Consider the following 15,584-nt stretch of genomic DNA (forward strand, 5'->3'; position numbering starts at 1 on the left):
CTTAAAGGAGAATTCCGGTGTGAAATTGACCTTAGCTGCACTGAAAGATGTTGCCGAGTACTTACATGTGTCCAATAGGCACCTTCGGTCACCCCTAGTATTCAATGCGCCCGATTTTACCGCCTTTTAACTTGCATAAGGTTTTCAGCTAGCTGTGGGGGCATAGCGTAGCCTATGCAGCTAAATCGCTATTTTTACACCATTAAAAATGTTCCAAGTAACTCCACACTGCATTGGTAGACTTCTGAGGGTCCTGACATTTAAAACGAGATACTGAGAACTTTATAAGTGCACAGGAAGTTTATTAAAAAAGACTGTTTATACAAGCAGTACCTTCAGAGATTCTCTCCGCTGGTCGTCATCTTGTAATGAAGTCGCGATCAGTCGACTGCCGAGCACGAACGAACAGGAAGGACAGGGGAACAGATTGCAAAAGTAATTACAAAATTACAAAATTACTAATTACTAATTACAAAAGTAAATAGGAACTATATAGTTACTGTCTACATGAGCATGATGACTACACGGTATCAACGAAGCTCAAAAGGTTTTACATCAGTGATGGGAATCTCACGTAATGTTGTTGACGGAAGACGTGCTGCACACGTGAAGGAAACAGCTGATCAGTTGCTGCACACGTGAGGAGTGACCGGCCGGGATGTGTGAGGCTACCTACTGTCTATGGAGGCTACAGGTAAACCTGACATTACGGAGGAAGACGAGGTGAAGAGCAGGAAGGATGGTTCGCGTATGTGCAATACTAGGTTGTGGATGAGGAGCTACAATCCAGAAACGTTTCACAGGCTTTCAAAGAGCCCACTTTGAAACAGTGGCTTGTTGTTTTGCAACTCGATGTCGAGACACCTGTCAATATTCTAAAACAAAAGGATTACCGTGTATGTACTCGACATTTTGATGCAGATGAGTTTGCTATCCCTACAAGAGGATCAAACCCCCCAAGACGGGTAGGCTACATCTGAAGAAAAATGCCATCCCGAAAGCGACGGTAATTGCTCCGGAGGTATGTATGAAATTGTTTGCATGTAACACCGTTTTGGAATCGTGTAACGTTACATGACCAAACTTTGCTTGCTAACAAGCCACTTAGCTTTGTATTCCAGAGAGCAGTTTATGCTGGCGTTACTTTTCCTAGCCCACCATCAGAAATAGAAAGAAATATAGTTTGGGAGGGAGGAAGGGGTGGGCGTTGTTTCAGTGTGTATTTCGATAAATGGAATAGATGCATGCGTGGGGGACCGGACGCTTTCCAGGTAACCTAAACTGGCCGAACGTGACTCGGGATCCGCCGAGGTGAGTGGGGGATGGTTGCACCCAATGCACTGGGAATGGTGTCCAAGCCAGTCACTAGTATCTGGACATTTTGAATAGCGTAGTCATTTATATTTTGCAGATCCGATGATTTCAAATTCCTCGTATAACTATGTGTCTTCTTCGTATTCTGCCATCTTCTCAAGATTTGCAAACTTCCAAGTCCAGTCCACAAGTAATGAAAATAATCATGTAACTGATCAGCTGTTTCCTTCACGTGTGCAGCACGTCTTCCGTCAACAACATTACGCGAGATTCCCATCACTGATGTAAAACCTTTTGAGCTTCGTTGATACTGTGTAGTCATCATGCTCATGTAGACAGTAACTATATATTTCCTATTTACTTTTGTAATTAGTAATTAGTCATTTTGTAATTACTTTTGCAATCTGTTCCCCTGTCCTTCCTGTTCGTTCGTGCTCGGCAGTCGACTGATCGCGACTTCATTACAAGATGGCGGCCAGCGGAGAGATTCTCTGAAGGTACTGCTTGCATAAACAGTCTTTTTTAATAAACTTCCTGTGCACTTCCAAAGTTCTCAGTATCTCGTTTTAAATGTCAGGACCCTCAGAAGTCTACCAATGCAGTGTGGAGTTACTTGGAACATTTTTAATGGTGTAAAAATAGCGATTTAGCTGCATAGGCTACGCTATGCCCCCACAGCTAGCTGAAAACCTTATGCAAGTTCGGCGAAAATCGGCGCAATTCGGAATACTAGGGGGTGACTGAAGGTGCCTATTGGACACATGTAAGTACTCAGCAACATCTTTCAGTGCAGCTAAGGTCAATTTCACACCGGAATTCTCCTTTAATATAATTAAGATTACTTAAGAACTTCAGATCATATTCAACCACTGTGACAAGCAGGAGTCAGTGCTCCAATAGCATTGGCCTAGCTGGGACTTACCACCAGCTCAACACAACACTTCAGACATGTGACTGCAGTGCCAACTGACAATACGCCAAAATTCACAGAGGAGGATTACAGTTCAAATGGAAAATAGAGTCTCCTTTTTCTATGTGTATTTAAAGGACACAATATAAAGATGTCCCCGTAGTTGTTTTCCTTGATACCAGAGGGCTTGTGGGCTTGTGATCTGAACCCATAATAAAAACACTGGCTTGCATTCAGGCCTGGTTCCTGATCCTGAGAGACCATTTTTCCAGAGAGCTGATAATGAAAGTGTCATGTTTTACAGATGAAAAGACATTCAGTCACCTGTTTACACCTCAGACAATCTTATCTCATGGCCCAATACTGCCTCAATAGGTAAGAACATGTAAGTGGAGGAGATAGTCGACAAGGAACTAATATTCACCATAGTATCTCTTTTACTGCCTGGCTACACCAGGAGGTCAACTGAAGCATTCCGTTCGCGGAGCGTAAACATAGTTTTAGAAGACTCGTCAATTTTTTGTTCATGTTTTGAATGTGCTCACATCTCACGTGTACTCATGCCTGGTGTAACCAGTTCCACTGATTATAGTGGAAGCTAATTGTTGCAGCATAAGCTAACAGAACCCTTCAGTTGGATGCACAGTGGAGCCCTGCTGTCAGCTATACACTTCAGACCTTTCACTGAACATAACACAAGCATTATATTATAATGTTATTGTGAACTACCTGGACGTGCTTTACAGTGTGTGGTTAATCAGTGCAGCTTGCCACACAACCAACCACAAGTGACAGAGCACAGGCCATACAATTAAACCTAACTGGGGCTTCACATACATTCTAAGATCTTAAGATTTGGGATTACGTGTGATACAAGGGAGACGATTGCACACTTTGTCTTCACAAAATTACACACGTTGCCTTCACTGTGAAACATAGACTGATGACATTCCTCTTGGGGAACATAGCAAACGCCTCTTGAGATCTTGAGATATTATTTGACACATAATGTGACAAAATCTATATAGATGTTTTGGTAACACTTTACTTGACGGGTGAGTTCATAACACATTCATAGCAGCTGTCATAAACTGCACATAAAGCATTCATGACTGTTTCATGAGACATGACTCAAAATTCATACCAAACCTTTCATGAATGTGGAAGACAGAACGACAAAAATGTGTCAAAATAAAAGTCCAACAATTGCAAAGCAGCATTGCCGTTTTTGTTCCAAACCTCTTACCTGATCACGTCACATCTGAGTCAATGGGCTACTCCAGTGCCAAAAAGACAGAACATGGTCAAGCAAATATTTTTTGTTTCATAAAAATTTATTTGTTTTATGATACCTTTGCAGATGATTTCTCATCTTTTGCTACTGGGAATGTCCAACCGTTCCAGGTTACACAAATACGGGTCAGCTGAATGTACAGTAGGCTAGTTTACCTCCCAGTGTTAAATTCAGTGATTATGAATACTTCACAACTTGTATAGTAAAGTTGACATTCGATGTAGACTTCATAAGATATTCATGAATATCTATATCTAAGATATCATAAATATTTACAAAGGCTGGAGATAAAAACGGCAATGCTGCTTTGCGATTGTTGGACTTTTATTTTGACAAGTTGTCATCGTTCTGTCTTCCACATTCATAAAAGGTTTGGTATGAATATTGAGTCATGTCTCATGAAACAGTCATGAATGCTTTATGTGCAGTTTATGACAGCTGCTATGAATGTGTTATGAACTCACCCATCAAGTAAAGTGTTACCGATGTTTTTATACAAACAGGAAAAGGAGTCATACCACCTTTAGGAAAATACCCTTCAAGACCTCCTACAATGTGAATGCTAAGATTGAATGGAAACAAGCCACAAGCCAAAGCTAAGATGGATTTAATGGAAACAGGCCACAAGCCAAGCAAGGTGACAAACATGAACTTTCTACAATATTATTTGACACATAATGAATTAAAATCGACATGTCGTAGATAATTTTACACTAACAGGAAAAGGAAGCCATGCCACCTTTTTATACATATTTTATAACATGTTTAGTTTTATTTTTTAATATATCCCCATAAGTTTAAAGTGCTATATTTACTTCTTGCTCTGTGCATGATAATTGCATCAAGCGACAGTGTCGTGGCTGTGCACTACAACCACAAACTTCAGTGGCTCACAACAAAAATGTGATTTAACAGGCTACATCTTGCACGAATTATAAGTGGTCCTGTACAAAAATATTTCTAAAATGTCCCATGTACTGATTTATTTTAGTGGTTATTTTAATGAATTTTCCATTTCATGAGTCCGGGGGACAATGAGGTCATTCAAGGGTGCTCTTAACAACCACGGCAAGTGTGTCAAGCATCAAATGATTTGTTTGACAATTTCAGGAATAAGTTAGTAGGCCTACCAGAAATAATTTATCCACAGTAATGGAACTGATTAGATGCCACACTTTATGTAGTTTTATTCTATTGCACTTTTATTGTCCCATGTGTAAACTTTCATCTGTGGTTTCACATACATGTAGACATCCGGGATAAGTAAAACTAATTTTGCAATCTCCTTAAAGGTGCATACTATGTTTTAATTGCTTATGTGTGAGGAGATTGTAATATTAAAGGGGGCACCCAGTGTGCTGCAAAAAATGTCAACAATGGATTCTAGCCAAACATAACTATGTGGCGAGTTCAGAGTGAGACTATAACAGTAAATATGTTAACAGTTGAGTGAGATTGGCACAAGTGAGTGACCATAACATGCTGTCATCCTGAATGACAACACACACACGCACGCACGCACACACCCACCCACCCACACACACACACACACACAGGGAGAATAAAAACAGGCACTCTTAAATCCGATGGTCAATATATTATGTTGCACGATACCACGCCTAAGTATCTTACTAGAAGTAATAAAATGGGCCTAGATGACAGAACATGTAACTTCAAACTGTTCTTTTAAAACAACTGATAACAAATAAGTTATTATTATTATTATTGTTTTTATAAACCCCTGATTAAACCACCATTCTCAAAGTATAGATAGGGATTTCTAATGAAATGGGGTGCAACACTAATGCCTGATGGACCTGAATGTTTGCTTAAGTACCTGAGCAAAAGAGCAGACTCAAGCTTAAGCTCAAACTAGATATGAAATATCAAGTAGGCCAGACAATGATCAGACAATGCAGTGGTACCTCTCCGAGGTTGTAAGAGACAATCACTGATACAAAGGCTAATGTGAATGAACTCATTTCTGAATCTTTCAGGAGGTCAGATCTGAACATACACATAGAGAGAATGGAGAATGTAAAATGTCAACACTGCAGAAATTATGTCTAATTGTAGTTAGCAGAGGTCATTGGTAGTAGGACTTTCACTCCACTAATTTCACAGCTGAACCGTTCGTGAGAGAGTGAAGTCTCTAGCTCTCCACCTTGTGGTCATAAGCAGCGCTACCCGCCCACTCCCTCAAATTGGGCATAAAAAGTAAACACACGGTGTGAGCGCCGAAGTCACACACCATGGCCCTACCAACATAGCCGCAATTATTTATAGAAAGGCTTTAAAAAGTAACAAAAATAAGCATTTCGGAACAGGTTCATAGAGAAAGGCGGCTTCGGTCCATTAGGTAGCGGTCTGTCATTGCATCCTCAGACACGCAGCTGCAGAGAGTGACTGGCTGTGTGTCCAAACAGAAATTTGGCACAGAAATGGTTTAACAGCGGAGGGGCGCTGGATCAAATGCTTCAAGGTCTGTCTCTCTGTCTGTTTAATAACCTACATGAGACATCATCCACGACAATAATACAAGTAGTCCCCTGTTGAATTCAAAACTGTATGACAATGTCAGGCAAGTTAAGGGCTACTGTGGACAACAAAATGTTGTGTTTAAAACGATCTTCCTCGTTCACTTAAAAAAGACGCTACTTCAGACACAACATAGCCAATCCTACGACAATGCATTGCGACATTCAACAAGTGTTTGGCTGATGCAAACTCAGGAAGAGATTACTCCATCAGAAATAAAGTAGTAGCTGGTATTCAGTTTGCCGTTTTAAAGTTCAGAATAACCTGAAGCCCCTGATTAACTGTAAGGTTATAGACTGCCAAGAAAAGCTACTTGCGCCCAAGAGACCAATAACGGCTACGTGAATGAGGAGAATTCACCATTCGGTTCCAACACAGCCGAAAATCCAGAATGTATGAAGCCAATGAAGCATATGAGTATGCTGTAGATTACCAGGAAATAAAATATTACCAGATGTAAATGGAGAGCTATTTGTGCATATCTAGCCTAATTTATAGGATATTATGATGGTGAATCATATGCGCATTAAATTGCAATTATGGAACTAAAACGCCAATAAGGGTTTGGCAATGATCCAATCGCTGTTAATCTGAACCTGCGAATGGAAATCGTGAGTTTAAATAGGCTACACTTTAACCATTATGAAGCTCACTGACTACAATTCTTACAGGAAGTAAATACTAAATTGATCTAAGATTAAAAAAAAAAAAAAAAAACGGTAACTGCCTTGTGTCTTTGTAGTTCAAAGGGTGAATTTCCTCAGTCATTTATTTACCATAGATAACTATTTGACATCAATTCCAGTGCTCCTGCAGCTGATGTATCAGCAACAAACGCTCATATCTTCCTCTCTCACACTTGATTGGTTGGCTACAGGCCATCGGGCGGGGCAAGCCCTTCTTTAAATGGCATTGGGGACCCCGCCGGCTAAGCACATTGTCAAGCGCAGTCAAATCAGAACCGTGAAAGTTAGTTTTCTCTTACATCCAGTTCAAAATACGGCAGATATGAGACGTCTGTAAACATAGTGTGGATAGCGGAACAACCCTACTGGTGGGATATACTCGATATCGATCCTTACTGATCCACAAATGACAAACAGGTAGGGCATTCTCTATAATGTACTTTGAGTTATTTTTTACATTCAATGAGTGAATATACTACACAGAAGCAATCTGTTCACATTACTTGCAACATTAATATGTCAAGGGGAATATTTGTTTAGAAGCATGTCACCCTATTGGGATTTATATGCAATGATATTTATCAAGGTACAGATTTTTCTTTCGACAGTTAAAACAGAAGTATTTGGATAGATGTGTAATCTCTGTGTGTAACCACTGAAGCGTATCTGAAAACCTTGCCGGATGGATGCGCTCTGCGAATGTTGGATGGGGTAACAGTGATCTTGGTAAATCCTCGCGCAAAGTCCGCACACTGATGTACGGACTTGGCTCAGCTATCACGTTAGTTCAGGCATAGTTGAGGCATACCACCGGCGTGAATGTTAATGGAAAAAAGTCGTCAAAACTTTGATAGCGCTGCAGTTTCTGTTCACCGCACCTGTTCCCATTTGTCGTGCACAAATGACGCTGCTGGCTTCGCGCATGCAGAGCTGCGCCTTGTGTTGTCAATCAAATATTCCATTCACTTTACACATTCATTTTTGCCAGTTCACTTCCAACACTGAAGCCGCAAAGAGTATTTGATTGTCAGAAACCTATAAGCACACGCTGTTTTATGCTAATATTTTAACAATATTTAAGACATGTTGAAGGGATGGCTTTATTAATGAAATCAGAACCTAAGTCTGTGTTGGCAGTTTTTCTATTTTTGACATATTTATGCAAATCCAGAGTCAAAATATGAATTACAACGGAGCCTCACATGTAAAAAGCATGCAGGTCCTTGTCTCAAAAACGAACAGATATTTACAAAAATAGAACCGTTTTATGTAACTGTTTTCCCAGCATTCTTCCTAGAGCCAAATAACCAAAATAAACTTCAATCATCAGTCAATGTTCTGTTGTGTTCCGGACTTTCAAAAGAACAGGACCAAATGCATTTCACATCAAGGAATTGCACTGATGCAGTTCTGTGCTTAGGCCTATCTGTTTATTAACTGGAAATCTGATAGTTATGCTTAATAGGAACACAAAGGTATGGCCTTTTGTTTAGTCTCCCTTAGTACACTAGCCATGACCACAATAACAGTTGCCTAGAACAAGGATGCTTTGCAGCTCTGCAGCAAATGTCTTTGGAATCTGTTTGGCTTGCAGCGGTGTGTGCTGTGATTTTCAAATTTTAAGTTCTCACTCTGCAGAACATTAACACTACCCTTTTGAATGGGGCGACTCAGCAACTAAGATATGTGAGCTGCCAGTGCTATAATTTCATTTTCACCATTAAATAGGCGAAGAACGCAGCCATAGAACAACCAAGTCATTGGATACCTTTAAGCCTTCTAAAGGGATTTCACACAGTCAGTCTTTGTCTGTCTGTGTCTTCTTTTCAGTTATTTAAAATGAAGTAAAAATACATAACAATACTGAGTGTTCACAGAGCTGGTTGCTAGGAGAGTTTGAATTTAGGACATGTGGAACAGACTCTGTGCTCTAATGAGTTGTGTTTTAGGCCTGCCAGGGTATCCTCCTAGGACTAGTATTATGCTGCAGAGACCATTAGGTCCCAGGGGGTGAACAGAAAGTCAACAAGTTCTGGCTCTCATACGCTTACTCTCGCAGTGGAACATAGCCTGTGTGTGTGTGTGTCTGTGTGTGTTACAATATCTTTAATATCTGCTTTCTATGCACTAATGCGTAAGAGGGGTGAATTACATACATCAGACTCTGAAAGGTCATTAGCAGAACAGGAAAAAAGGTTATATTCCATAAAGTTGTAATGTTGTGACTGAAAGGCATCCCCAACGGAACAATTCATTTATTTCTCTGTGCATGATATATATGTGATGTGTCTGTCGCACCGACACTCTGTTAAACCGCCTCATAGCCCTATAGGCTAGAGCTAAAGAGGGCTGGAAACAAGGAAAGTTTCCGGATCCCCTTCTGTTTCTGCCGGGAGTGAGGGGAAAAGGTTTTTGCACCAGTGCACTGGTTAAAGGAGACAGTCATGCAAAACATTTCCCTCTGCGATTTGCTGGTTGTTATTAGTAAGGTATGTGAAAATGGGCATTAACAATGCACCAGTGGGCAATAAGCTTGGCAGTGCCTGGCCAAGCTTGTGACAAACACACTGGCCGTGGCGTTAGTTTAGTCTTTGCACGGATGCAAGTGCATGTCTTATCAATGTTGCGCTTTATCACCTTATTGGAAAGTCACCCCAGCCCTCTGGGCAGCTCAAAGGCCACTGCAAGCAGAGGTTCACATATTAGTATAGTATAAGTATAAGTATAGTATATATACTCTTTTGATCCCGGTTTCTTCATTTATCCCAATCCGTGAATTAGTGAAACACACTCAGCACACAGTGAACACACAGTGAGGTGAAGCACACACTAATCCCGGCGCAGTGAGCTGCCTGCAACAACAGCGGCGCTCGGGGAGCAGTGAGGGGTTAGGTGCCTTGCTTAATGGAACTTTAGCCATGCCTACTGGTCGGGGTTCGAACCGGCAACCCTCTGGTTACAAGTCCGAAGCACTAACCAGTAGGCCACGGCTGCCCCCACAACAACAACCAAAGTTATTGGGCTGTTGCTGGCAATGGGATGTGTGGTCCTGATAGGAGGCCTGGAGTCTAATGTGACATTGTCTAATGCTGAAGTTAAGTTCTCTGGGGTCAGATTGAGAATCTGTGACCCTTAGTCTGATGGGAAATTATCTTGTCAGCAGTACTCTGCCAACAAAAACGTTTTACTATCAGAGAGAAATTGGAGCCAATTTTGTGTTGACCTCTCCCACCAGGGGGGTTGAAAAGGCAGAACAGGGACAAATGCAGTCTGTTTCATCAAAACTAAGTGAAATATTGCCTAAGTGTTTGATGCTCTGTATATTTCTCTGTGTATATTCCCTCTAATGATAGGAAGGATAGGTATGGATCCTTTATACATGTGTAAAACAAGAATGTCATAGGTCTGCATCCAGAAAAGTATTTAGTAGTTCCATGTCTTTCGGTAACCCCAACATGATGTCAGTAAGTGAAAGTAAGTAACACCTTAATTAAAGATGAACCAAACGAGGGCATCATGTGGCACACCGGATAGCCACCCGCAATGTTTGTTGTCGGTTTCATCAGTGCTATTTTTAGGTTTCCGTCAGACTCCAACACTCTACACACACATAGTAGGGCTCTTTTCTCCTTGTGTTCTCCATCAAATATCTGACAGTCTCTTCTTGTCTTCTCTTGCCTCCTTCCACCCCCCCCCCTTCCCCTTCAGGATACCCAATTGATGAGGCCCAAGGAACGGACGAGAGAGGACTAGCTGGCCACCTCCGCCCCCCCCGCAGACCTTCCTGTCTCACCGCAGGCCGATAAAAAAATAGAGCGAGAGCAGAGCGACGCCATTAGCGTCCGGCTCTTTTTGCGCCACTGTTTCCTGCTTGTGTTGGTCCCCGGGAGCGTTTCAAAACTGTTTCTCCAACGCTTTTTCCAGAAACTCAGACTGTTTTCCAGAGCAGAAGCAGCAGCTCAGCCCTCCCCGACAGAGGTGATGGGAAGCTCGCGGCCCAACCGCTACAGTATTGTGTCATCCGAAGAAGACGGCATGAAATTGGCCACCATGGCCGTGCCCAATGGCTACGGCAACGGCAAGAGCAAAGTGCACACGCGCCACCCGGCGCACAGCCGCTTCGTCAAGAAGGACGGCCACTGCAATGTGCAATTCGTCAACGTTAGCGAGAAGGGTCAGCGCTACCTGGCCGACATCTTCACCACCTGTGTGGACATCCGCTGGCGCTGGATGTTCGTCATCTTCTGCATGGCTTTCCTCCTGTCCTGGCTCTTCTTCGGCTGCATCTTCTGGCTGGTGGCCATCCTGCATGGCGACCTGGACAACGGCAGCGGTCAACTAAGCGGCCAGCGGTGCGTGTCCAACGTCAGCACCTTCACAGCGGCGTTCCTCTTCTCCATCGAGACGCAGACCACCATCGGGTACGGGTACCGCTACGTCACGGACGAGTGCCCAGTCGCTGTCTTCATGGTGGTCTTCCAGAGCATCGTGGGCTGCATCATCGACGCCTTCATCATCGGCGCGGTCATGGCCAAGATGGCCAAGCCCAAGAAGCGCAATGAGACGCTGGTGTTCAGCCACAACGCTACGGTGGCCATGAGGGACAACAAGCTGTGTCTGATGTGGCGTGTGGGCAACCTGCGCAAGAGCCACCTGGTGGAGGCTCATGTCCGTGCCCAGCTCCTCAAGTCCCGCACCACGGCCGAGGGCGAGTTCATTCCCCTCGACCAGATGGACATTGATGTGGGCTTCGACAGCGGCGTTGACCGCATCTTCCTCGTCTCCCCCATCACCATCGTCCATGAGATCGACGAGGACAGCCCGTTCTACGACATGAGCAAGCAGGAGCTGGAGACGTCCGAGTTTGAGATCGTGGTCATCCTGGAGGGCATGGTGGAGGCCACGGCCATGACCACCCAGTGCCGCAGCTCCTACCTGGCCAGCGAGATCCTGTGGGGCCACCGCTTCGAGCCCGTCCTCTTCGAGGAGAAGAACTACTACAAGGTGGACTACTCGCGCTTTCACAAGACCTACGAGGTGCCCAGCACCCCTCTGTGTAGCGCGCGGGACTTGGCAGAGAAAAAATACATCCTGTCCAACTCCAACTCCTTCTGCTACGAGAACGAGGTGGCCCTGCTGAACAAAGAAGAGAAGGAGGAGGCGAACATGGGTGGGGTGGGATTGGAGGGCACCCACACGGATACGATTTCGCTGAACATTACAGAGTCGGAGCACAACCAGGCCACTCTGCCTCTCGAACCGCGGCCACTGCGGCGAGAATCTGAAATATGACTTTTCCCAGACCTCCTGATGAAGGTTTTTTTTTAAGCAGTCACCCTTTGTTCAAAAAGGCACAATGAGAGCTGAATATAGGGCCCTTCAGGGGGGTGGAGAGATCCAAGCTGACGGTACTGCTGTGATAAAGGTTTTTTTGAGAAGGAGCTATCTGTCATAAGAGGGTTCACAGGAAAACGCATGGCAAAACAAAATACAGCACAGAGACATGGCACCATGACAGAAGAGCATGCAAACGAGCAAAAGCAGTTATAAAAAAATCTGTAAAACTACTTTTGTTTAGACAGTTGATTCTGTGTCACAGATAGTGGTAGAGGTGAGAGATGGCTAGCAAAACTTGAAAAAAAAACAACAACACTCACACAAGCATGTCATCTTGTTAATCTGACCAGCAACAACCAGAACAATGTCAATTAAGATAAGCATTTTATGATCACTTCATTCAATTTGTTGTCTTTCAGTGTCACTGTGGAGAAAAAAAGGTAATTTTACAGAGGGAACAATTTACTGAATCACACTGAGCTGAAGCATCCACTGTGGTCAGCAGGCACTGGGGCATATTTTGAATGTTTCATACTGTTTGCTGAAACCACAGAGTTTTATCATTATTATTATTATTTTTTACGTAGCATGTTTGCACATTTATTGACCCCTAGACAGAGCTCTGACATATAATTAATTATTATATAAACGCTGCAATTCAGTTCTATGAATCAGCGTTCTATTTCACAGAAGGTGGAAGATTCTTCTCCATATTTTCCAGGGAAAGTGCAAATGACTAAGCCCCTGGGCTTCAGATATGCAATTGTTTTGTTTGTCGTGTTGGGGGCAATAGGGATACTGGAAAAGACACAATTGTTTGGAAAACACACAGGCAATTTTATCCTTTTCTTTTTATTAGAACCAGTTTCCTAGCAGAGCCTATATTGCCAAGTGGAACAAACATTACACCTGAAAAACAGGAAATACAAGGAAAACAATCATGTGTCTGCAAGTACTATCGAAGATCATCAGTTTTTAAAACTGAAAAAGGTTGCATAAATGTGTTGTTCTTATAATGGGCTGGTCTCATTAAGGACTGAAATATATGAAAAAGGTGGGACAAGGTTTTCTGGTTTATCCCGTAAACCTGTACATTATTTAATGTAGCAAGACACTGCACACGCTTCCAAGCATGTGCACACAAAATACCTTAAACACATATGTTAGTATCAACTCTAAACAGAAAGATGGGATGCCAGTTTCTGAGCTTGAGATAGCCACTGTATCCCTGCCTAAGAGTCTTCACACATGACCAATGGTCAAATTATGAACAATATGTCTGAAAATATAATCATTCATGGAGGTATGATGATCTCGGTTATTTTGTTCGACATCCGTAGATATTTAGATTCAATATGGTGATATTGGTTATTGCTGGTCAAATAGACAGAGACATACCTGTTGAAGATAATGCATCAGACAGGGTCATAAGTTAAGAGTGAACGAAGCACAGATAACAACAAACCCAATAGGGTAAAAAAGAGACAAAAAAAAAAAATGTGTGAAAGAATGTTTTATAAAAAGTGCTGCTATGTTGCATATTGTGGGTTTTAATATAGAAGACTGAAGCCAAAGAGTATTACTTTTCTTTCTCGTAATAATGCATCCAACTGTTATACAGGTAGAAGTAGACATCTTAAGTCCAGAAAAATACAACTTATTTCCAAATGGAAAGATTTTAAAAGAATGTCTAATACATGTATGCATTCTAATATTTTCATATCAAGCCAAATGTATATAGGATTAAAATAATCAGTGAAAGTGTAGAAGGCTACAGGTTAGCTCTCCTTCCCTTTCAGTGAAAAAATGACAACAACTGATAATCACATGTTGCTCCCTGTTGCAGTGTTACATCGTACTTTATGCTGACAGAAGTGTTCATGGTTAAGCACTCCAGAAACACTGTTTTGTGTCTCTTTAACTTATAAAGACTGCATAGTTGGCAAGTGTTACACAGCGAAATTATATCTGGTTAGCAAATTGGGAATGATTGGGAGGGGTTTTGAGCATAAACACCAAAAAATACTTGTAGACTTTTTTTTATGAGAATTTTTTTTCCAAATAACTAATATTCTTTCACTCACATTTCCACAGCCTGCTGAAGTTCATGAGAGTTCATGGAGTTCGAATATTACAATCTGAATGGCCTTAGTTTCAAGCAATATAACAAACAAACTAATTGACTGTGTGTAGAAGAAGAAATAGTTTGGATTTTATTCATTACCTGCCTGGACAATCAGACAGCTTACCTCAGGGCTAAACCTGAAACGTGAAAAGCATCTCCCCCCAAGATATCATGTATATATTGTGTCATATCATGTCAAAGGCATCCCCTATAGCTTTATTTTACATCAGAGCATACCCTCTCCATAGCTCTTTAAATTGTGGAGATGACAAATAAATTAATTAAATTAATTAATCAGTTGGTGGACGACATTTGCAATCTGAATTTCAAGGCCTTCAAAAACCAGGTTCTGTTTGATATGCGGACAACCGCAAAGAATTTTATATGCATACAAGATGGTAGCCAGAAGCATTATAGCCTAGACTGATGACTGATTTTTCATTTGTAGAAGTGCCCCGTTTTAACACGACCCTTATCCCCTTTGTTGTAAATATCTTTGTCTTCTTTGCAGTCATTTTTTTTATCAGCCTTCCTATTGTACTGCGAAACAATGGAATGTACAGATTTTTATATAATGATTAATATTATTGATATTATTATTAATGTAATTGTTATTGTACATGCTATTTTATTCTTTTTTTCAATAAAAAATCAGTGAATGATTGGAAAATGGTTGTCGTGGTTGTTGCTCACTTGTGTGGTTACATAAACGCAAAAAAAAAACCGACTGTTTTTAGTGTAAGCGCCTATGAGACAACACATCTTACCCGAATTCACATCTGTACAGGAAAAAACTTTTAATTAGGACAGCTTGTGATCGGTGGCTCATTTAACATAACACTAGTACACCAGTTCTAGTTTTTGCAACACGTCTTCCCAACAACATATTCACAGCAGCAGATTCTCGCTGCTGGTTTCGCAGGGGCCACCGCCACAGAAGCAGATGATCAGAGGAACACAGCGGCCTCGTTTCCACCGCCAGTGCGTCACACGGAGTGTTGCAGGAACAGAGCTGTGCATTATGAAGCCTATCTGATATCCGAGTGATGACGGGGCAATCGCCACTCTTTGAGGGAACGCAGGAACCGCATTTGACCCAGCAGGGGATTAACACCTTCTCCTCCAATGCATACTCTCACACCGCATACATTGCCAACACCCTATACATTACAATGTATATGACACGGGAGTGTGCGTAGGTCTAGACGACCACACCCGCAAGAACAGTATAGTTTAGCTGTATTTCATTTTTAGTTACACTGTTAATGCTGTGGGCTACTTATCAGGGGGGAAAAAAACAGCGGACATGGTATGATTTAGAGTGACACCATAGTGTCCCTGTGAGTAAAGGCAGTGTCTTTGGAAGAGGAAATGGCAATG

General features: G+C 42.1%; 1 protein-coding gene across 1 annotated transcript; it reads left to right on the forward strand.

Moving 5' to 3' along the window:
• The first annotated feature begins 7,008 nt into the window (after nt 1-7,008).
• kcnj2a (potassium inwardly rectifying channel subfamily J member 2a) lies at nt 7,009-14,775 on the forward strand. The gene is made up of 2 exons (XM_048233905.1): nt 7,009-7,159; nt 10,451-14,775. Exon 2 carries the CDS (start codon nt 10,724-10,726, stop codon nt 12,032-12,034), a length of 1,311 nt encoding a protein of 436 aa, XP_048089862.1. The 5' UTR covers nt 7,009-7,159; nt 10,451-10,723; the 3' UTR covers nt 12,035-14,775.
• Nucleotides 14,776-15,584: the final 809 nt, after the last annotated feature.

Source organism: Alosa alosa, chromosome 22, assembly GCF_017589495.1.
Source record: "Alosa alosa isolate M-15738 ecotype Scorff River chromosome 22, AALO_Geno_1.1, whole genome shotgun sequence".
NCBI classification, from domain to species: Eukaryota; Metazoa; Chordata; class Actinopteri; order Clupeiformes; family Clupeidae; genus Alosa; species Alosa alosa.